The following is a 24,496-nucleotide window of genomic DNA, read 5'->3' on the forward strand; positions in this document are numbered from 1 at the left end:
CCGAGCCCCTAAACCAACACTTAAGTGGGCTTCTTGATACCTACGGTACCCTGATCTTTGCTCAAGCTAGGGAGCAAGTAGTTCCTCCCGCCCTCTGCCATTGTCACTTAAAGAAATTACTTAAGGAGTCTGTCGAGCAGACTAAAGTGCCATCTTCCTTCTTTGTGACAGTGGCGGTTGTCAACTGCTCAAAATGCCTTCCCCATAACATAGAGCATAATTTATGCAAGTCAAGGAGAGTTTTCTTAATACATGGAAAATTGCTCATCTAATGCCTCACAGTCAGTAAACAGAGAGAGAACGGATGGGACTCAGAAAAATGTAAACAGCAAATTAGTCAATAAACACAGCTGCTTAACTACTTGCAGTATCTCTGCATTGGTCCCAGTGGAAACCTACTCTGTTGAGTGCATTGCAATCAGGGTCATTTTCATCTAGTCAGTTTGCACTCTGTGTGCACAAAACTCACTCAAGCAGCAGGTAATTGGGTCTAATTCCCTTCTTCACAGCTGTGATTCCACTCCCATTCTGACCTCAGCCTGCAAATAATGTTCCGATGAAACTCAACAGAAGCTCAAGGAATGGCACCTCATCTTTCAATTAGGCATTTTACAGCCTTCAGGCCTCAATATTGATTTCAGCAATTCTAGATGATATCAACACTCCCCACTTTTCCACAGCAGGTGCTGGTAGTGATTTTTGCTGCCATCATTTAAAGCTCCACTGGATCCATCTTTTTTGTTCCTGTCCCATTGCACCATCATCCCTGTTATCACGTGATGACCCCTGCCCTCTGTTCCATCACACATCTCTTCCTCTTTGTTCTTTCTTTGCCTCCTTTCCCAGGCCTTGAACTTGCTTATAAATGTTACAGAATCCAAAATGTTAACTAAGCTTCGCTGTCCTTTTGCGGCATTTTCTGTTTTTATTTAGATCTGTTGTGTCCATCATTCAGCGGAACTGTGGGGAGTCTGCATTGTCTGACATTCACAGTACAGCACTAAGGGTCTTCAGCACTGTTGGTAAGGCCATCTTACAGGTGAGATGTTAAGCAGAAGGCCATGTCTGCCTTATAAACATATGGACATAAAAGATTTCATAAAATCTGGGGCTGGTTTAGCACACTGGGCTAAATCACTGGCTTTTAAAAGCAGGCCAATGCAGGCCAGCAGCACGGTTCAATTCCTGTACCAGCCTCCCCGAACAGGCGCCGGAATGTGGCGACTAGGGGCTTTTCACAGTAACTTAATTGAAGCCTACTCGAGACAATAAGCAATATTTATTTAATTTCATTTCGATTTCATGGCGTAATCATGAAGACGAGTGGGAGTATTCTCTCTGGTAACACCCTCTATCAAGTCCTCGGCTCACACCTCTCTTAACTCAATACCCTGTGTTCCTCCTTTAAAACGCTCCTGAAAACCTATCTCTTTGGCCAACCTTTTGGTCACACTGTCCAATATCTCCTTATGTGGTTTGGTGTCAACGTTTTGCCACTGCCGAGAGAGTTATCCTCTCTAATGTCCCACCTTTTATTCCCACGGAGCTCCTCCTCACCCACCTCCATCAACAGAGGGAGGTACGGTCAGGGGTGATACCGCTCCCGCTCGGCCTCGTAGATCCCACTTTCAAGCATATTTTCTCATTCCGGCACCAGGTCTTTGTTTGCCTGGCCCGGGAGGAGGTCCTGGAAGGGACTTTTGAGATTCCTTTTGGGGACAAAACCTACTGCATCTTCTGGTCCGCGGGTGGTGCGCAGTGTCACGCCTGCAAGAAGGTAGGAAAAATTGCCCCACCTCTAACACTGCCGCTGATGGTGCAGCTGCCCCCTCTACTTCCACTGGCGTGAAGGTGAGGGGACAGCCGCGTGGCCAGCCGCATGGCCGGAAGGCTGAGAAGACCAACAGGGCGATTCGCCAGCGGTCAGGTTTGGGTCTTCTGACCCTGACTGACCCAGTGCCCCTGGCTACTGATCCGGCTGCAGCCGTTACGCCGCACCCTCAGCCCGGTGACATTTTGCCATTGGATGCTGGGCCCAGCAACACCTGCGCGCAGGGCCGGCTCAAGGCACCGGCCACTCGGGCTGTCGCCCGGGGCGCCATGTGCTAGGGGGCGCCAGACTCGGGTCCCGCGCATGCGCAGTTGGGCCAGCGCCAACCAGCGCATGCGCGGTGGCCGCACTCCCCCAGTGTGGCCGCACTCCCCCAGGGCGGCCCCCCCCCCCCCCCCCCCCGGTCAGTCCCCTCGGTCCGCTCCCCCCCCCGCCTCGGGTCCGTCCCCCCGCCCCGCCCCCCCCCGCCCCGCCCCCCCCTCGGGTCCCCCCGCCCCACCCCGCCCCCCCCCCTCGGGTCCGCTCCCCCCGCCCCACCCCGCCCCCCCCCCCCCTCGGGTCCGCTCCCCCCGCCCCCCCCCTCGGGTCCGCTCCCCCCGCCCCCCCCCCCCCCGGGTCCGCCCCCCTCTCGCCCCCCCCCCCCCCCCCCAAGGGCGCCGAAGTTCAGCTTGCCCGGGGCGCCAGCAACCCTAGGGCCGGCGCTGCCTGCGCGGGCCCCTCTGGGTGGCGGTAGTGAGGTGCGCGACCTCGAACCAGAGGGTGCTCTGCCCCAGCCACAAATTGGGGGGAGGAGCATTGAGGGACAAGGAGTCACACTGGAGGGGCATCCAGTGATAGAGGTCTCCCCGGCGTGTGACCCTCTCCCCTGCAAACGGCGTCAATTCCATCAATGTCACGCCCAGTCCCCGAAAGAAGAGGCGGGGGGATAGTGAGGAAATCCCAGTAGCTGCCGCTGATCACCGAGCAGGGTGTTTCGGGGTCGGACGGGACCTGAGAGGGCCTGTTCCACCCAGTACAATTTAGCACCCCGGACTTGTTCAATTTCTATGGGGAGGGGACCCCCCTGCTTCTTAGGTTCTTAGCGGGTTATGGTTTGGAAAACCCTCTGTCCCAACCGCTGTCTTTGGGGCACCTCTGCCACCATCCCGGACCTGCTTCCGGAGTTATTTTCGGGGCCTTCCAGTGACCAGGTGGCGGGGGCGGAGCAGGCATCTGCAGCACTGCCTCCCGCTGGCCCCCCGGGAGGAGCCTGAGGAGATCCCGCCTGTCGATGATCCCGGTGGCGGGATCAAGGCAGCACCTGAGTTGGTTGGTGGGCCCATGTCACCCGCCGCACTCAGTGTGGAGGAGGATTTGGGCCTGGAGAGCGACTGTCCGAAGGCTGTCAGCTGCCTAGTGTCGGGAGCGCAGGGTGCACAAGACGCTCTGTAGTGGGGTGCGGGTCTCACTCGTACCTGACGCTATGTCGCTTCTCACCCTCTCGGGGGAACTCCCAGAATCTGGCACATCATAATTGAAGGTTCTTTTATTTTTCTGCCTCTGTAGATAGTTTAGGCAGTGTCCTATTGCGCTCCCCCTTCACCAACACTTCGACTCCCTTCCTCCCCACACCTTCCTTTCCCCTTCTGTTGGTACAGAGGCAAGGGTATCTGGTCTCTCCAGCGCAAAGTTTAGTGCTTGTACCATTTGTTTTTTTTTAGAAACGTGTTGTGAACTGTTTTAATAATCAGAGTATCCACCCCCTGTGCATTGGTACTAAGGGGAGGATATCCTGTTTCTCCAACACAAAATGAGTGTTTGTACCGTTTGGCCGTGTACATATTTTTTTACTGTTTTAATAAAAAGATATGCCTCACAATGCTCCTATGGAGCATCTTGGGACCTACGCATTAAAGGTGTTATATAAATTGCCGTTGTTGACAGAAGTAAACAATCCCATCTCTTCCTTCTTGAATTGGCTGCAGCCTTTGACACAGTTGACCACACTATCTTCCTCCAAAGCTTCCCTCATCATCCAGCTGGGTGGGCCTATGCTCACCTGGTTCCATTTTTATCCATGCAATCGTAGTCAGAGTATCAATTGCCAACGGTTTTTCTTCCCATTCCCTCACCATTAATTACTTTAGTGTCCGCCAAGGATCTATCCTTCGTCCCCTCCTATTTCTCAACTACATATTGCTCCTCAGCAACATCACCCAGAAACACAGCATTGATTTTCACATGTACCCTAACGATAGCCAGCTCTACCTCTCGACTGCTCCACTGTCATTAAATTATCAGATTGCTTGTCTGACATCCAGCACTAGACGAACAGAAATTTCCTCCAATTAAATAACGGCAAGACCAAAGCCATTATCTTCAGTCTCCAGTACGAATTCCGTTTCCTAGCTACCAACTCCATCTCTCTCCCTGGCAACTGTCGGACGCTAAATCAGACTGTTCAGAATCTTGTTATATTTGACCCCGAGAGTGGCTTGACACCCACAAATCCACGCTATCACTAACACCACCCAATTCCACCTCCATAACATTTACCAACTCTAACCCAGCCGTAGCTCATAGACTTGACTATTCCAATGTACATCAAGCTAGCCTTCGACATTCTACATTCAGTAAAATTGAGGTTATTCTACCACCCACTGCCCACGCCCTTACTCCACCAAGTCCTATTTATCCACACCTACCAACCCTGGTTCTCAGTTAAACCATGCCTCAATTTCAAAAGTTTAATTCTTGTTTTTCATGTCGCCTCATCTCTCACTAGTTCTATAGTCTCCTCTAGCCCCACAAACCTTCTAAGATATCAGCACTCCTCTAATTCTGGCATCTTCAGCACCCTCTGTTTTAATTGCTCCACTGTTGGTGTCTGCACCTTCAGTTGCTGAGATCTTAAGCTCCAGAATTCCCTCAATTAACCTTTCCACTTCTCTGAATCTCTTTTCCTTCTTTAAGACACTCTTTAAAACCTAGCTTTTGGCCAGCTGTCCAAATATCACCGTGTGTGATTCAGTGTTAATTTTTGTTTTATAATGCTCTTTTGAAGTATCTTGGGACACTATTATATTAAAGATGCTATATAAATACAAGTTGCTATTGTGGTTGGTGTCCTAGACAATATTTATCCTTCAACCAATATCAATGAAAAGCTGCACACACATGATAGTTCTTTTGCACATTCCCAGAGTGAAGTCCATTTGCGCCTCACGTTTCTTTTAAGTCACACTACAGTCGCACACTAGTGGACATGACATTACCCATAAAACAAGCCATTAGAAAAGTGGTCTTGGATGGTTCTTCTGGCTATCGGTGCAGGTGTGCACATACCCAAGCTTGCAAAATTCAGATAACTGGAGCTCCAGATCCTGAAAGGAATACCTTAATTTAACAGCATTTATTCTTACTGTTACCTTTTGAGTTTACTTCTGGCAGATGTCCTCAGTTACACCGTCTACAAAAATTCACAAGATGTGCACCGAGCCACAGTGCGAAACACGCTAAATGTGTCCATTACGTACACGCATGTGCCACACACAAAGGCACACACCACATATATGCGTGTGCGTGTCCACAAAAACACACATGCATGTGTGTTGGACATATCTCCACTATTCTAGGAGCAAAGATTTGTCGATTATTTCTGAAATACCAAAAACAAAATAGTATCTCAGGTACCAATTTAATTAAAAAATGGCTATTATTTGTTCAAATGTGCTTCAACACGGTTTACAAAATTTAAAACCATAGCTCCGTTCCTAAAAGCAAAAGGAAATTTGCTTCAAATATCAGAAATTAGGAGTCCAACAGATTCATCGACACTTCCCAAAGATTTCTGTATATTCATTCCTGCAGGTCACCTCCTTCACTTGCGAGGCTGGTGGATGGAATGGTTGATCTGATGTGCAACAGGCAGTTTCTCCACTGATGGGTAAGGCTTCTGGTGAGCAACCTGAGCAGCAGCTGGAGGAAAGTCTTTGTCCCCCTGTGGCAGGAATGATCAAGGCACAATTAGTCCGTATCGAACACAAGGGAAATAAAAAGAAAAACAATCCTATCTTTCTCTAAAGACTCTTGGAGAAAAACGACAAGCCTCCCATATAGCGTCTTTCTCAAACTCCGGAGATCCCAAAGACATTTTACAGCAAATGATGCACTTTTTGAAGTGTGGTCGGTCACTGCTGCATCTAGGTCTATGCACCGCTGGTCAATAACTGTTAATATTCATGACAAACAAAAGCTATCGATCAAAAACCGTTGAAATTTACAACTTGATTAGCCTCAGCAGCTTATTTGAGATGGCAGGAGTTCCAGATTTCTACTACTCTCGTGTGAAGAACTGCTTTTGGGATCACCACTAATGATTCAGTTCTACTTTTCAGTTATAACCCTTGTTCTAGATTTTCCCACAAGAGGGAACAGTTTCTCTCTATCTAATCTATTATCAAAGACAGCACCCTCCAACAGGACAGCAAGTTATCCATTGTGCACTCGGGGTGCCAGCCTGAATTATGTGCTGAACTCTCTGGAACAGGGCTTGAACCCACGACATTTTGACTCAGAAGAGACGGGAGTCCTACCAACCTAGCCATGGTTAACTTGCTTCTCATAAGAAAAACAAGGGAGGGCTGCATATGGCACAGTGGTTAGCACTGGGACTGCGGCGCTGAGGACCCGGGTTCGAATCCCGGCCCTGGATCACTGTCCGTGTGGAGTTTGCACATTCTCCCCGTGTCTGTATGGGTTTCACCCCCACAACCCAAAGATGTGCATGTTTGGTGGATTAGCCACGCTAAATTACCCCTCAATTGCAAAAAAAATAATTGGGTACTCTAAATTTATTTTTAAAAAGAAAAAAAAAAGGGCATACTGGGTGCTGTGGGTAATCACAGACGCCACAGTTCAGCAAATTAACTCCTCTTTAGATTACAACGGTGGCAATGGAGTTCTCCATTGAAAAAACTTCTCCATTTGTTGCAACTCACCCAGAGGTTATGAAAGGTGTTACATAACTGCAGTTTCCCTTTATTTTCATCCTGATGACCCTTCCCCATTACTTGACAATTAAGTCACGTAATCCACCCTTGGCTAAAGTTTCACAGCTCCAGTCCCAGGTTTGATTCCTGGCTTGGGTCACTGTCTGTGTGGAGTCTGCACGTTTTCCGTGTGTCTGCGTGGGTTTTCTCCGGGTGCTTCGGTTTCCTCCCACAAGTCCCGAAAGACGTGCTGTTAGGTAATTTGGACATTCAGAATTCTCCCTGTGTACCCGAACAGGTGCCGGAATGTGGTGACTAGGGGCTTTTCCCAGTAATGTCATTGCAGTGTTAATGTACACCTACTTGTGACAATAAAAACGATTATTATTATAGTATATAATTTCCCAAACATTGGTGAGATAGCAACTGTGCAATTTGGACATTCAATAGGTTGGAAAAAGAGGTACAGTAATTGATTTCCAGAAGCAGGGGCCAGAAGGGGTTGCTTCCTGTTCTAAGGTCAGTTCAACCTGGTTTTCCCCAATCTTCCCAACAACGTCAAAATGAGATACTGGAAGAATCCCCACGTGGAAATAACTGGTAAATAACTACAGGGTTTCATTTTTAAATGAGGGGGTGTTACATGATGATATCAGAAATATTTGTATAACATCAATCGGACTTTCGTGGTTAGCTGAACCACCCTCATAGTTTAGAGATAACATCTAGTGGTGAAAATACAGTACTGCAGCATAAATATACTGTAGGCACTACCTTGGAAAGTGCCTGCTTGACTCCTGAATATTTAAAAACCCTTAAGGATGGTTTAGGATTGCCATCTGCCCGCATCTTTCCCACCAGTAGAGGTGAATTTCTCCAATGGAAACTGGCTGGAAGGTTTAACCTGTAATATCAAGTCAGCTTGTTTATTTTCAGCCCACTGAGCTGAACATCCCCAAAGTTTCCCTTGCCTCTGATTTCTTTCTACCTCTCTTCACGTTCTCTACTTGTTTATCTTGTCGATGAAACCTACCTGCTGCTTCCCTGATCCTATTCCCACTAAACTGCTGACCGACTTCCCCCATTTCCTTCAAGTCTGCCATCATCACCCCGTCAATAAAAAAAACCACAACTTCTCTGTGCTTGCAAGCTGCCACCTTATCTCTGACCTCCCTTTCCTCTGTGAAGTCCCTGAACGCGATTTCTGTCCTGCCACAGAACCGAAAGGATCAAAGTCACATGTCATTGCATGATTGTGACCATGAGAAAGCCTCCTCATCCTCCATGACTTGTCAGGCACCTTAGATATGATTCACCACATCCTCCCCCAATATCTTTCCACCATTGGGTGAGGCACTTACCTAATTCCCATTGTGTCTATCAAGCTGCAGTCTCCGGATGATCTGCGATGGCTCATCTTCCCACTCCTGCACTGTTTTCCCACAAGGATCTGTCCTGAGCCCCTCCAAATTTTTCATTTGCATGCCCTCCCTCGGTCACATTATCCAAAAACATCTCAGATTCCACAGGTACACCTGATAACATCTAGCTCTACTTTACAACCATATCTCGACATTCCCACTGCTTAAGAGCCCTGGAATTACCACCTTATGCCTCTCCGCCACTCTACTTCTCTTTCATTTAAGATGCTCTTTAAAACCAGATCAAAGAACCTCTACAGAGCAGAAGGAGGCAATTCGCCCCATCAAGTCTGCATCGACCCGCTGAAAGAGCACCCTACCTAGGCCCATTCTCCCACCTAACCTGCACATCTTTGGACAGCAGGGGGCAATTTAGTATGTCCAACCCACCCAACCTGCACATTTTTGGATTGTGGGAGGAAACTGGAGCATCTGGAGGAAGAAGGTGTAACTCCACAGTCGCACAAGGTTGCATGGTAGCACATCGGTTATTACTGCTGCCTCACAGCACCAGGCACCCAGATTCAATTCTAACCTTGCGTGACTGTGTGGAGTTTGCACATTCTCTCCGTAGGTTTTCTCCGGGTCCTCCGGTTTCCTCCCACAGTCCAAAGAATTGCAGGTTAGATTGATCGGCTATGCTAAATTTCCCCTTAAGTGTCCAAAAGGTTAGGTGGGGTTACTGGGGATAGGGTGGGGGTGTGGCCCAGATAGGGTGCTCTTTTGGAGGATCGGTGTGGACTCGATGGGCCAAATTGCCTCCTTCTGCACTGTAGCGATCCTATGATTTTAAAGCCGGAATTGAACTTGGTCCCTGGTGCTGTGAGGCAGCAGCGCTAACCACTGCGTCACCCACCGTTTTGGGTCTGCTGTCCTCATAGCTTGCTGTCAAATTTTGTTTGATAGTGTTCCTGGGACATTTTAATATGTTAAAGGCGCTATGTGAACGCCAGTTGTTGTTGTTACAAGTTATACATCCAAAGCAGTTGCGTGCATCCTTGAAGAGCCCTCACCAACTAATACTAGCAGCAATGGTGGGTGGTGTAGTGACTAGGAATCTCCAAACTACATGTTCAAGGGCAAGTGCACACAGTGACCAGGGACAGATTTAGAAGAGAATTTCCTATTTCCAAGCGATCTCAAAATAACAAACCAATGCACGTAAACCAAAGCAGAATATGGCAAATCAAAACTAAGGGGCCATAAATATAAGATCGTTAATAAGTCTAAAGATCTTAATGGTAAGAATCCAACGGAGTGTGGATCGTGTAGGTCCATATCACTTTTAAACGTGGACGCAAAGATATTGGCGAAGGTACTGGCAGGTAGGCTAGAGGAGTGCCTCCCGAGGTGATAGGTGAAGATCAGACGGGGTTTGTGAAAAGGAGGCAGCTCTTTTCGAACATTAGGAGGGTATTGAACGTGGTTATGGTACCGGTGAAGGGGAGGGAAACAGAGGTGGTTGTGGCATTGGACGCTGAGAGTGTTTGACAAGGTAGAACGGGGGTACTTGATGGCAGTTCTAGAGCGGTTTGGAATTGGACCCAGGTTTGTGGACTGGGTAAAACTATTATACAAGGAGCTGAGGGCCAGTGTCCGCACAAATAACATCAGCTCTGAATACTTTCCTCTCCACCGTGGGACTAGGCAGGAAGTCCTATGTCCCCCGCTGCTGTTTGCACTCGCGATTGAGCCATTGGCCATCGCATTAAGAGGTTCAGGGGTATGGAAAGGGATCGTGCGGGGTGGGGGTGGGAAGATAGATCATAGGGTGTCCTTATATGCTGATGTCTTGTTATTATGCGTGTCGGAACCAAGTGTGTCAATAGGGGGAATACTGGAGCTGCTTCGGGTGTTTGGGTCTTTCTCGGGGTACAAATTAAATCTAGACGTGAGTGAATATTTTGTGGTGTTTCAGTCAGGGGTGGGGGGGGCTGCCATTCCCGTAAGGCAGGGACTCACTTTAGATACCTGGGGGTGCAGGTTGCTCGGGATTGGGGTTGGGGGGGGGGGGGGGGGGGGGGTCCGTAGGTACAACATTTCTAGTTTGGTGGGGAGGGTGAAAGCTGATCTGGCAAGGTGGGATGGTCTCCCTCTGTCACTGGTAGGTCGGGTACAGGCGGTTAAAATAAATGTGCTGCCACGATTCCTGTTTATTTTGTAATGCTTGCCGATTTTCCTGCCAAAGGCATTTTTTGGAGAGATTCAAGGGATGATTACCTCGTTCATATGGGGAGGGAAGGTGGCCAGAATTAAAAAGGTGCTGCTACAGAGAGGAAGGCAGGCAGGGGGTTTGGGTCTTCCGAACCTGATGTATTATTACTGGTCGGCGAATGTGGAGAAGGTACAGAGCTGGGTCAGAGGGGTTGATTCCCAATGGGTCAGAATGGAGGAGAGTTTGGGTAGGGGGTCGGTAGTAATAGCTTTGTTGAGAATTTGGAGGCGATTTCGATAGCACTTCGGGTTGGGGGGCAGGGTCAAGGGAAATGCCGATTCGGGGGAACCATAGATTTGAGCCAGGGAAATGGGATGAAAATTTTCGGAGATGGGAGGAGAAAGGAATTAGGACACTAAAAGATTTATTTCTTGGGGGTCGTTTTGCGGGATTGAAGGAGCTGGGAGCGAAGTATGGGCTGGAACAGGGGCAAATATTTAGATACATGCAGGTTCAAGACTTTGCCAGAAAAGAGATAGAGCTTCCCGGTGGAGCCGGCCTCCACATTGCTGGAGGAGGTGCTGACGACAAGGGGACTGAAGAAGGGGGTAGTATCGGCGGTTTACGGGGCTATTTTGGAGAAGGAGAAGGCGCCGCTAGAAGGGATCAAGGCAAAGTGGGAGGAAGAGTTGGGAGAGGGTATGGAGGAGGGGTTCTGGTGTGAGGGGTTCTGGTGATGGTGAATACCTCCACCTCGTGTGCGAGGTTGGGGCCGATACAGCTGAAGGTGGTGTATAGAGCGCACCTTACAGGGAAGAGGATGAGCCGGCTCTTTGAGGGGGTAGAAGATGTGTGTGAACGTTGCGGGGGGGATCCCGCAAACCACGTTCATATGTTTTGGTCCTGTCCAAAGCTGGAGGATTACTGGAAGGAGGTGTGTAGGGTAATCTCTAAAGTGGTGCACGTGAAACTGGACCTGAGCCCTCGGGAGGCCATATTCGGGGTGTCGGATCAGCCGGGCTTGGCAACGGGCACGGAGGCAGATGTTGTAGCCTTCGCCTCGTTGATCGCCCGAAGGCGGGTCCTGTTAGGATGGAGATCAACCTCTCCACCCTGTGCCCTGGCGTGGCGGGGGGGACCTGCTGGAATTCTTAATGCTTGGAAAGGTCAAATGCGATCGGAGGGGAAGGATGGAGAGGTCCTACAATTCATTGGCATTATTTATTATGCACTTTTGAGAATTGGATCACATCGAACATTGGAGGGGAGGCTGGGAGGGTAAGGGGTGGGGGACTGTGTGTGTTAATGGTGATTATGGATGATTCCTGATTTTTTTTTGTCATTTATTTAATGTTTGGGGCCAATGTTTGGGGTTTGGTGGGAGGATGGGATCGTTGTTATTGATATGGGGATTGACATTACATTCGTTACGGATTATTGTTGGGTGTAAATTTGGGAGAAAATGTGAAAAAGGAGAAGGATAAAAAAATATTTTTTTAAAAAGTCTAAAGATCCTGTGGCGTACTGGGTAGCATCCCTGCTTCTGAGCCAGAAACTCCGGGTTTGACTCTGACTCCAGGGCTTGATGACCATGTTCACAATGTGGTCAAATACGGACTGATTTTCGACATGTCCTCCAATACACCTCTGGCAGGTGATAGCAGTAGGAGTACCTCTCGGTTAGCTATGCTTTGCTGTGAAGGGACATCCCTCAAGCTACAGCCTCTGGCAACAAGCTAGTGACCTGTTCCAGGAAACGTCAGTTCAGTAAATAGCAGTAAGCATGTGTTTTGTTTGCTTCATGTGTCTCTAGGTGCAGGAAGCGCATCGATCAATAAGCTGAAATCTAATAAGGAATTCATTTTTAAAAAAACTGCTTTGCATAGAGAGTGGTTAGAATGCAAAACTACCAGAGGAGTAGCGAAGGCAAATGATATGGACGGCCTTAAAGGGAAAAACTGATCCAAGTACATGTGGGAAAGGGAACAGAACCATTGTAAACAGCATTAGAGAAGTAGGGTTGGAGTAGGTTTGTGTGGCGTATGAAGACCAATAAGACCAGTTGGGTCAAGTGTTTTCGATCCCCAAATTCGATTACTATGTTACAGTACAAGCAATAGAGAAAGCTGAAAATCAGACTTCCTGTTGCGGCTATGCGGAGCTAAGCCGCACGTTCGGCAGCTCCCGCTAGAAACGGATTTTGGGGCTCTTTTCAGGGCCCCCAATGGAGCTTTTTCGACGATTCCCGACGTGGGAAGGGGTCTGCAGTAGATCCCCAGGGTTCTATGGTCCAGACCAGGAGTGGGGTGAGCAGAAAAGCGGTGGCAGCGCCCCAGGGGGGAAGGGAAACAAAATGGAGGCCGGCGGAGCCCTCGAGGAGTTGAGGCAGTGGGCGCAGGAGCAGCAGGAGACTCTGCTGCGCTGCTTCCAGGAGCTTAAGGTGGAGCTGCTGGAGTCGCTGAAGGCTACCACCGGTAAGCTGCTGGAGACTCAAACAGCCCAGGGGGCCGCAATCCGGAGCTGCAGCAGCAGGCCTCCGAAAGGGAGGATGAGGCCGTGGCCGTCACAGGGAAGGTGGAGATGCACGGGGCGCTCCATAAAAAGTGGCAGGAGCGGTTCGAGTAGCTGGACAACCAGTCGAGGAGGAAGAACTTACGGATCCCTGGCCTCACGGAGGGGCTGGAGGGGTCGGACCTGGCGGCCTATGTGGTCGTTATGCTGAACTCGTTGATGGGAGCTGGGTCCTTCCAGGGGCCCCTGGAGCTGGAGGGGGCCCACAGAATACTGGCTAGGAGGCCCAAGCCGAATGAGCCGCCGTGGGCGGTTTTGGTGCAGTTCCACCGGTTCGTTGACCGGGAGTGCGTGCTCCGATGGGCCAAGAAGGAGCGGAGCAGCAAGTGGGAGAACACGGAGGTGCGGATCTTCCAGGACTGGAGTGCGGAGGTGGCTAAGCGGAGGGCCGGGTACAACCGGACGAAGGCGGCGCTCCACAGACGGAGTGTGAGGTTTGGCATGTTGCAGCCGGCGCGTCTGTGGGTCACCTACAAGGACCGTCACCATTATTTCGAGTCCCCGGAGGCGACGTGGGCCTTTATGCAGGCCGAGAAACTGGACTCAAACAGAGGGTCAGGGATGGGGGTTTTGTATGTAAATGCAACTGTGTCTAATCTTCTCTGGGGGGGGGGGGGGGGGGGGGGTAATCTGTTTAATGCAGGATGTGTGTTGGCTTTAGGGTGGGTGGGGCGATGTCTTTATGTCTTTTTGTATGGGTCTGGTGGACAGGTTCGGGCAGGGAGGAAAACTGGGAGTGCGGGGAGCTGGTGGTGGGGTCTGGCAATGGGAGTTGCCCGAGAGGAGGCGGGGTCGGGCAGGGTGAAAGCGCGGGCTTTTCTCTGGTTTCCTGCGCTGCGGGATGATGGGGGTCGGGGTTGAGAAGCGCGGGCCTTTGCTGGTTGTTATTTTCCCGCGCAAGAGCGGGGGGGGGGGGGGGGGGAGGAAAGAGGAGGGCCGGTTGATGGGCACGAAGGAGGAGGAGTAGTCCCACGTGGGGAGGGGTCGGAAGTGTGGCGGGAGTCGCCGGGGTCAGCAGAAGTTAGCTGGCTCACGGGAGTGCTACGGAGGGAGGGGCGCGGCTAGGAGGGGTCCTAGCCTGGTGGTTGGGGGGGGGGGGGGGGGGGGGGGAGTTGCTGCTGAAATGGCCAGGAAGGAGCTGGAGTATGCAGGGGGTGCTCTGGGGGGGGATTGCCGCCGTGGGGAACAGGTCAAGTGGGGGACGCTGGCCAGTGGCGGGCAGGGGATGGGTTATGGCTAGTCGGCAGGGGAGGGGGGCAGGGAGCCCTCTGATCTGGCTGATAACCTGGAATGTGAGGGGGCTGAACGGGCCGGTCAAACGGGCCCGGGTGTTTGCGCACTTGAAGGGGCTAAAGGCGGATGTGGCCATGCTCCAAGAGACGCACATGAAGGTGGCGGACCAGGTTCGACTGAGGAAGGGGTGGGTGGGCCAAGTATTTCATTCAGGGCTGGATGAGAAGAATCGGGGGGGGTGGCGATCCTGGTGGGAAAGAGGGTGTCGTTTGAGGTGTTAAATGTGGTGGCTGACAGTGCGGGAGGTATGTAATGGTGAGTGGTAAGCTGCAGGGGGAACGGGTGGTGTTGGTGAATGTTTACGCCCCAAACTGGGACGATGCAGGGTTTATGCGGCGCATGTTGGGCCGCATTCCGGACCTGGAGGCGGGGGGGCCTCATCATGGGGGGGGGACTTCAACACGGTGCTGGATCCCCCATTGGATCGATCCAGGTCCTGGACGAGTAGGAGGCCGGCGGCGGCTAAGGTGTTGAGGGGGTTTATGGATCAGATGGGAGGGGTGGATCCCTGGAGGTTTGCGAGGCCAAGGGCCGGGGAGTACTCGTTTTTCTCCCACGTGCATAAGGTCTATTCCAGGATCGTTTTTTTTTGTCCTGAGCAGGGGGCTGGTTTCGTGGGTAGAGGATGCTGAATACTCTGCCATTGCCATTTTGGATCATGCCCTGCACTGGGTGGACCTCGGGCTGGGGGAGGAGAGGGACCAGCGTCCGCTCTGGCGCTTGGAGGTGGGGCTGCTGGCAGACGAGGAGGTGGCCGGGAGGGTTCGGGGGTGTATCAAGAGGTACCTTGAGGCCAACGAATACGGGGAGGTCCGAGTGGGGATGGTCTGGGAGGCATTGAAGGCGGTGATTAGAGGGGAGTTGATTTCCATCCGAGCCCATAGGGAGAGGGGAGGGCAAAGAGAGAGGGAGAGATTGGTGGGGGAGATGGTGAGGGTGGATAGGAGATATGCGGAGGCTCCGGAGGAGGGATTGCTGGGGGAGCGGCGTAGCCTTCAGGCCAGGTTCGATCTACTGACCACCAGAAAGGCGGAAGCTCAGTGGAGGAAAGCACAGGGGGCGGTGTATGAATACGGGGAGAAGGCGAGTAAGATGCTGGCACACCAGCTCCGAAAGTGAGACGCGGCAAGGGAGATTGGGGGAGTGAAGGATAGAGATGGGAAGGTGGTACGGAGGGGGGTAGACGTTTATGGGGAACTGTACCGGTCTGAACCCCCGGTGGATTGGGGGGGGGGGGGGGGAGGGGGGGGGGGGGGGGGGGGGAGGAAATGGGGCGCTTCTTGGACAAGCTGCGATTTCCGAAGGTGGAGGAGGGGCAGGTGGAGGGACTGGGGGCGCCGATTGAGCTGGAGGAGCTGGTTAAAGGGATCGGGAGCATGCAGTCGGGGAAAGCGCCGGGGCCGGATGTGTTTCCGGCCGAATTTTATAAAATGTACGCGGACCTGTTGGGCCCCCTGTTGGTTCGGACCTTTAACGAGGCGGGGGGGGGGGGGGGGGGCTTTGCCCCCAGCTATGTTACGGGCACTGATTTCCTTGATCCTTAAGTGGGACAAGGACCCTCTGCAGTGTGGGTCATATAGGCCGATCTCGCTGCTAAATGTAGACGCCAAGCTGTTGGCAAAGATCTTAGCTACAAGAATAGAGGATTGTGTGCCGGGGGTCATCCACGAGGATCAGACGGGGTTTGTGAAGGGAAGGCAGTTGAATACCAACATACGAAGGCTCCTCAATGTCATTATGATGCCGGCTGTGGAAGGGGAGGCGGAGATAGTGGTGGCATTAGATGCGGAGAAGGCCTTTGATAGGGTTGAGTGGGGGTATCTGTGGGAGGTGTTGGAAAGGTTTGGGGAGGGGGAGGGGTTTGTCCGTTGGGTGAGGTTGCTTTATGAGGCCCCGATGGCAAGTGTAGCCACGAATAGGAGGAGGTCGGAGTACTTTCGGCTGCACCGGGGGACGGACAGGGGTGTCCACTGTCCCCCCTGCTCTTTGCATTGGCAATTGAGCCCCTGGCCATGGCGTTGAGGGAGTCAGGGAACTGGAGGGGCCTGGTGCGGGGGGGGGGGGCAGCATCGAGTGTCGCTTTATGCGGACGACCTGTTGCTGTATGTGGCGGACCCGGTGGGGGGAATGCCGGAGGTGATGAGGATTCTCAGCGAATTTGGGGGCTTTTCTTAGTATAAGCTCAACCTGGGTAAGAGCGAGTTGTTCGTGGTGCACCTGGGGGATCAGGAGGAGGCGATTGGTAGGCTCCCACTGAAGCAGGCAGGGAGGAGCTTCAGGTACTTAGGAGTCCAGGTGGCTGGGAGTTGGGGGCCCTGCACAAGCTCAACCTCACAAGGTTGGTGGAGCAAATGGAGGAGGAGTTCAAAAGGTGGGGTATGTTACCGCTGTCACTGGCGGGTAGGGTGCAGTCCGTCAAGATGGCGGTGCTCCCGAGGTTTTTGTTCCTTCCAGTGCCTTCCAATCCTTATCCCGAAGGCCTATTTTAGGAGAGTTAACAGGAGTATTACGGGATTTGTGTGGGCACATGGGACTCCGAGGGTGAGAAGGGTGTTCTTGGAACGGGGCAGGGATGGGGGGGCGCTGGCGCTGCCCAACCTCTGTACTATTGGGCTGCCAACGCAGTGATGGTGCGTAAGTGGGTAATGGACGGGGAAGGGGCAGCATGGAAGAGGATGGACATGGCGTCCTGTGTGGACACGAGCCTGGAGGCACTGGTAAAGGCGCCGTTGCCGCTCCTTCCAACGAGGTATACCACGAGCCCGGTGGTGGCGGCTACCCTCAAAATTTGGGGGAAATGGAGACAGCATAGGGGGGAGGTGGGGGGCTAGATGGAGTCCCCGTTACGGGGGAACCACCGGTTTGTTCCAGGGAGCATTGATGGCGGATTTCTGGGCTGGCATAGGGTAGGTATTAGGAGGTTGAGGGACCTGTTTGTGGATGGGAGGTTCACGAGCCTGGGGGAGTTAGAGGGGAAGTTTGGGCTCCCTCCGGGGAACATGTTTGGGTACATGCAGGTTAGGGCATTTGCCAGGCGGCAGGTGGAGGGGTTCCCTTTGCTGCCCCCACGTGGGGTACGGGACAGGGTGCTCTCGGGGGCGTGGGTTGGAGGAGGGAGGATTTCGGACATATAACGCGTAATGCAGGAGGTAGACGAGGCCTCGGTGGAGGAGCAGAAGGGTAAATGGGAAGAGGAGCTGGGTGAGGAGATTGAGGAGGGGACGTGGGCGGATGCCCTGGAAAGGGTGAATTCCTCCTCTTCCTGTGTGAGGCTTAGTCTCATACAGTTCAAGGTGCTGCATAGGGCCCACATGACTGGGACGAGGATGAGTAGGTTTTTCGGGGGCGAAGACAGGTGTGCTAGGTGCTCGGGGAACCCAGCGAACCACGCCCATATGTTTTGGGCATGCCCAGCGCTGGGGGAGTTTTGGAAGGGGGTAGCAAGGACGGTGTCAAGGGTGGTGGGATCCAGGGTCAAGCCAGTCTGTGGACTCGCAATCTTTGGGGTTGCAGTGGAGCCGGGAGTGCAGGAGGCGAAAGAGGCCGGTGTCCTGGCCTTTGCGTCCCTAGTAGCCCGGCGGAAGATCTTGCTTCAATGGAAGGATGCGAGGCCCCCAAGCGTGGAGGCCTGGATCAATGATATGGCGGGGTTCATCAAATTGGAGAAGGTGAAATTTGCCCTGAGGGGATCAGTACAAGGGTTCTTTAGGCGGTGGCAGCCTTTCCTGGACTTCCTGGCGGAACGGTAGGGTAATAGGCCGGCAGCAGCAGCAAACGGAGGGGGGGGGGATTGGGTTTGGTGGGAGGGGGAAGTGTGTACATGGGTTTGTTGGATGTGGCGGGTGTTATCTCTTTCCTTTCTGTTTGCTTTTTTTTTTGTTTTTGTTTTAGCAGTTGCTTTTGTAGTGGGGTGGGTGTTGTTCTTGGGTTTTTACCATGGCTATTCTGTTAATATTGTTTTGTTGTTTATATTTCGTGATAACCTTAATAAAAATTATTTTTAAAAAAAGAGGAAGCTGAAAATGCTGGAAACTTTTAACAAAACATAAATCCTTTGGAAATACGCAGTAAATCAGTCTGCAGATTGAAAAGGATACAAAACATTTGGGGCGGCACAGTGGTTAGCACTGCTGTCTCACAGCACCAGCGACTCGGATTCAATTCCAACCTTGGGCCACTGTGTGGAGTTTGTATGTTCTCCCTGTGCCTGCGTGGGTTTCCTCCGGGTGCTCCGGTTTCCTCCCACAGCCCAAAGATGTGCAGGTTAGGTGGATTGATCATGATAAATTGCCCTTAGTGTCCAGGGATCTGCAGGTTAGGTTGTCGGGCAATGGGAATAGGGCGGGTTGGACATGGGTAGACTGCACATTTAAAGGGTCGATGCAGACTCGGTGGGCCAAATGGCCTCCTTCTGCACTGTTGGGGTCCTATGATTTCGGGAGTGGGGTCTGTGACAATGAACAAAGGGTCAACCTCAGAAAGTTCAACCATTTATAAAAAAAACTTTCTGTCTGCTGACAGATCAACTGCTTATTTGACCAGCTCCAAGATTTTAAAATCCCTCTGTATATAAAAGTATGAATCTCTCCTCAGTAAAATTGTAGAAGTAGATTGTGTCTTACCCTGGCCACAGCACCAGAGATAATGATTGGCACGGTTAGTTTAGGGCTGAAAAAGAGAAGAAAGAGTTAACATATGGCTGTGCCAATTGGAATTGTTATAACCTGCCATTTATTGGACATAACAAAAATAAAGCTCACTCAACATAGTAATTCAGCAGAGCCCAATGCTGCAGAAAACCCACAAAGACAGCAACATTTGGAGAAAAGCATGAGACTTAAACAACAATCAACATTACTGAAGGCAGTGGCAATGTTCTAATAATGCACTTGTAACTTGTTCACTCAACATCACTTCAAAAAAAAAAGTGATTTACAATCATATTCCTTCAGTTTACCGCCCCCCCCCCCCCCCCCTCCCCAAATCCTTGGAATCACTTTTGCAAGTTGAAGTTTTTGATATATTTTGTATCTCCCACCTCACCCCACCAGTCAACAGATCACAGGCTGGAACTTAGCTGTCAATTCGTTCTCCAGAATGAAACAAATGCGGACAGGAATCCCGGAAGTGCAGTCTGACTGAGCGCCCTTTCCATTTTTGAACAGTTTCCCACCTGACAACCTCATTGATAGACAAGCTGTCTGCCCGTGCTGAGACACACGGGGTTAGGTAAGTGTGGCATCATGGAGGAGGGGCGTGAGAAAAAGAGAAGAACTGTCTGGGCGGTTTTGCGCATCACAGGGAGGGGACTGGGAATCGGTCAACCATGGCGTGCGTCATGCATAGGTTACTTTTTGAGGTTTGGGGAAATGCTGCTGAGCTTCTGGCCCACAAACAGTTAAGGAAGGCTTTTGCATCATGAATCTAGCCTTTCCCACCTCCTTTTACCTGCCATTAGTCCTAGTGCACTGGAAGCCTACCTCCATTGGTTAAAAATAAAAATCGCTTGGAAAATGGGAACACAGGGGGCTGGATTCTCCAATTTGAAGACTAAGTGCTGACGCCGGCGTGGGAACAATCGGAAAAAACGGCGCCATCGATCCTCCATCTGGTGGTGGGCTAGCAACCAGGCAGCGTAAAGCCCCTTACCTGTGGATATAGCCAGAGAATTGGCAGGTCCATGACCCTGCAACATAGTGCTGGCTGTGCACTGACCCGGCCTGCCAACAACTGCCCCCCCTTTGACCAGGCTCGCCACTCCCGGACCACCCCCCACCAGTGCCCCCAGCCCCCGCCAAAGCCCCCCTTCTGCCCTCGGAATGGCTGCCCTCCGACTGTGGCGGTACTGGACTCAGTCCACAGCTGTCTAGCGAGGTCCCTGAATGGTGTGAGTACACGGACCCCATTCCGTCGGGCAGTCGGCCCATGGCAGGCGGATATCGAGTGAGGGCCTCAGGTGACACCCTGAGACTGTACATGTGGCGTGCGGTGTACTCCCAGAGTACGCAGGCTTTGAGGGGGCGGAGCACCGCAAAAGCGGCGCCTCCCCTGATTCGGCGCAAACGGGGCTTCTCCGGCCGATTGCTGAAAGCGGTTTCGGTGTCAGCAACCGGAGAATCCTGCCCAGGTCTCTTAAACATTTATAGTGGCTTCCAGAAATGGGAGTTTGGAAATGGGTGTGAGAATTTAAAAAAAAATTCCCCTAACCCACCCATGCCTAAATTCTGCCCCCAAATCTTTAATCAAATTTCAAACTTTTGACTGCAACTTGAATTCATTCTTGTATTGTATTGAAGTGCAAGACATGCCTACAAACTCATGTTCTTAACAGCCAGATTCCACAGACCACAACTACGATCTTGTTGGCTATAGTGATGGGACGGATGAGTGGCCAGGACATCAGAACAGCTCCCTGCTTTTTGAACAGTGCCACGAGATCTATGAAAGCACCACCAGAATTGGTTTAACCTCAGCCTGACGTCACATCTGCAGATCAACCATCTCTTGGTACTCTGCTGGGAGCGGCCACTTAGATTATATCCTCAGGGCCACGGGGAGAGGTTTGGGCATTGGCAACTGTTCAACATGAGTACTGGAATCTTGGAAGGTTATCAGGCTGGAAGGGAGAACAGAGACAGGGAGGGGCAAGGCTATGGATCAGAATTCTAAAAAAAAGAAAGCATTGTTCAACTGGGATATAATGTAGAGCGGTGAGCACAGGGGTGACAGAGCAATGGGGATTTCTACAAGTTAAGGCATGGACAGCAGAAGACACCCAAGTTTAAGAAGGGTAAAACGAGGCAGGCCAGCCAGGATTTTGTCAAGTATGGTTAAGCCTGGAGGTAACAACGGCACGGATGATGGTTTCAGCAGAGACAAGGGTCCAACCGGGCGAGGTTACAGAGTTGGAAATGGCAAGGATGTGTGGTTGTAAGTCTCTCTCTCTCTCTCTCTCTCGCGGTCAAATATGACAAGGCGGCTGCAGTTGCCAGGGAGAGGGGTGGAGTTGGTTGCTCTAACACAGGGCTTGTGGCAGGGACTGAGGGCAATAATCACTTCTGGGGTGCCAGCAGCAAAGAAAAGGCACTAGCGGCTGGACACAAAAGACAAAACTTGGGTGTCTCGTCGAGGGGGTGCTTTGGCATGCTGAGGCTGGGGATGTCAGCAAGGAGACAGGCAACCAATTAAGCCTGAAGCATTCCCACACAGCAAACTCAGAAGTGAAAAGCATTTAAAATCCTTTACTTTGAATTTAAGTTTTCAGACGATGAAACAAATATATGACTGTATCAAGATGGAAGCTAAAAGGGTAACAGACTTCTCAGAAAAGAATTTAAGAACACTGTGGGGAAACCTGATATTCATAGAATCCCTACAGTGTAGAAGGAGGCCATTTGGCCCATCAAATCTAATTCTACAAGACATTCCACAAGTATAACGATAAAATTAACTTTTCAGGGCCAGGACAGGTATTTAGCAGTAATTATGAAGTTAACGCACTATAAAACATAGTTAGAACTCATTCAACACATTGTGATTTTTTTCAAAGATGGACAGAAATACTAACAGTGTTAGAGTCAAAGTTCTCGTCAACTTGTGATTGCAGGGTAGTTTGTGGAACCCCCCCCCCCCCTACAGCACACCCCATGTAGGATTGTGGAATTGGATTTCTATGTTATTCTGCCACATATCCAAACTTCCAAAGTTGCTGTCAGTTTCCGCCGCGACAGTGGGTGCTGCTTGTTTTCCCCCCATCGTAACACAGCAAAATCAAGGCCAACGGTTTGGATTTTCCCAATACTTGGCTGGAGGAACTGGCTGTTTGGATGTGTAGTCTGAGACAGTGGACAGGGTCAAGACGGGATGGCGAGGTAGAGGTGCGCGTCACCGCAGACGTGGGGCACGATTCTACCAAAAGGAAACAAAATCCCCTGGCAAGCGCGTTTAGCCATGTGTTTCCTGGCGCTCGCAGTGCCGAGAAACATGTGGCTGGGCCTGAACGGGAAATTCGTGGCCAAGGCCACACACAGCCCCGTTTTGTACAGTGGGGAGCTCAATTAGCCAGAACTCCCCAGTGTAGCGAGAGATCGGGATGCCAAATTTTAAATGACGTCCTGCTCTCCGAGGCACCCAAAACAATCCCCGACCTTCCCCCCCACCCCAAAACCACTATGGGAGGGTCCCCGGCCCCCCCAACACCCACATAGGGCACCCCAGCCTGATTGTTCGCACCTTGGCAGTGCCAACCTGGCACCCTGGCAGTGCCACCTGTGCACCTTGGCAGTGCCAGGCTGGCACCAAGGTTGCACTGCCTGGGTGCCCAGGTGGCACCAGCAGTGCCATGGCACCACTTAAACACAACGGTTCTGTCTATTTGTAAATGGGAGGGAGGGAAGAGGAGGGTTTTGACAATTGTTAATTGACAAGCTCTACATCCGAAAGCAGCAGCTGCTGAAGCACAGTGTCCTGGCACACAGCTCCTCTGACACCATTTCGGGATGTCCTTTGGCAGTACACTTTTAGGGGTGGATGATTAATTCACTGCAATACCTGTCAGAGAGATAGTTCACATTAGCTTACAGGAGGCTTGCATAAATCAACTAAGGCATTTAACTTTGTTAAACCATTTGAAGTAATCACTGAGGCTTCTAAGGATGGACATTACATCAGTGAGACTCGTAACCAACCCAGCTTCAAATACATTTGCAAAATCCAAATGTACTCTAGCTCTGGATTAGCAGGGGGCATCATGGTGGCGCAGTGGTTAGCACAGCTGCCTCATGCCACCGATGTCCAAGGTTTGATCCCGGCTCTGGGTCACTGTTCGTCTGGAGTTTGCACATTCTCCCTGTGTTTGTGTGGGTTTCGTCCCCACAGCCCAAAAGGGTAGGCGGATTGGCCAAGCTAAATTGCCCCTTAATTGGAAAAAATTAATTAGGTACTCTAAATGTTTTTAAAAAGCTCTGAAATAGCTGGGAGGAAAGGTGTGCTAACATTAGTGTCCCTGAAGGAGTCAATAACACCAGCATCAAGGCCATGTTCATCCAAAACCGCTGGGCCACCCATACGCTTAGGACATCAGAGTCCTGACTGCCAAAGCAAATCTCCTTCACCCAGCTCAAGGAAGGATCCCGAACAAGAGGATGACAAAGGAAGCTCTTCAAAGACACCTTGTAGGCTTACCTCAAGAAACAGAACATAGACATCAATGCCAGGGAGACCAAGGAGGTGACAGAGTTCCATCCTAAGCACTGAAATACCCGGAATTTGGATCACACATTTTACCTCGCTATCATTCCTGGGGCTTTTATTAGCACTTGTCTTAAAATTTGTCTTGGCAAAATTTGTGAGGATAAGGCCCAGCAGATGATGCACTCCAATTGTCTCTAAGCAAATCTGATTTTCTCTTGCCAATTCAGAAGCAAACACAAAGCTAATATTTTCCCCCATTCCGTGGACCAGCAAACAATCCAATTGAGATAATGAAGGGAGAAAGGCACGAGAGATGCCAATCTCATTGGATGTAAGAAGGGCTCAATATTTCTTTTTTAAAAGTTAACTTTCTATCATTTTTCCAGCTGCTTCTTCCACCATTTCCACAGCAAGTGAAGCGTGGCGGACGGAAAAGAATTGCTAACATCCTCCTTTCAGCAGGTATATTCTGTACCCAAAACAAACTGACAGCGAGCTCAGCTGTTTATCACACACACACAATCTCAGCCGTCATTATCTCTCTCTCGCTTTCGAGTGACTGACTGTTCTTGTAATGTAACAAGGCATATTCCAACACGTCAATGCCCTCAGTGGCTCAACGCTAAGATGTTTGCTCAGGGAAACTTCAGATAATTCTAAATCAATTTTTCATAGAATTAAGAGCATAGAAATAGACACTTGGCCCAACTAGTCGATGCCAGTTCTTATGCTCCATGAGTTGCCCCTCACCCTACTTCATTTAACCCAATCTGCATATCCTTCTATTCCTTTCTCCCTCACGTGTGTATCTGGATATTCCCCTTCACGGTTTCCATGCTTTTTACCTCAACCATTCCTTAAGTTGCAAATGCCACATTCTAACCACACTTTCTGAAATCACTGTTGGATTCAGATACAACATTATATTTGTGGCTCTTAGTCTGCCCCCCCAAATAAGAACTAGCTTTTCTTACATCGTATCAAAATATTTTAATTTTTAAAGAATTATTAAGGAGTTTATGTATATATTTCACCTGTCTTGTGCTAATGTAGAACAGGCTGC

The 24,496-nt window shown here is 50.8% G+C and overlaps 1 protein-coding gene across 4 annotated transcripts in view; it reads right to left on the reverse strand.

Moving 5' to 3' along the window:
* Window positions 1-5,488: 5,488 nt before the first annotated feature.
* The window catches only part of LOC119965899 (death-associated protein), an 84,101-nt gene continuing 65,093 nt past the window's right edge, over window positions 5,489-24,496 (reverse strand). For 2 of the 4 annotated variants that reach the window (XM_038796878.1, XM_038796879.1), the window contains exons 3-4: window positions 18,864-18,909; window positions 5,489-5,810 (exon numbers count right to left, since the gene is read on the reverse strand). In XM_038796878.1, the coding sequence (XP_038652806.1) occupies window positions 5,691-5,810; window positions 18,864-18,909 (166 nt within the window). In that variant the 3' untranslated portion in view covers window positions 5,489-5,690. The remainder of the gene's footprint in view (window positions 5,811-18,863; window positions 18,910-24,496) is intronic. The other 2 variants (XM_038796880.1, XM_038796881.1) reach the window with 1 other exon arrangement.

Source organism: Scyliorhinus canicula, chromosome 5 (genome assembly GCF_902713615.1).
Source record: "Scyliorhinus canicula chromosome 5, sScyCan1.1, whole genome shotgun sequence".
NCBI lineage: Eukaryota > Metazoa > Chordata > Chondrichthyes > Carcharhiniformes > Scyliorhinidae > Scyliorhinus > Scyliorhinus canicula.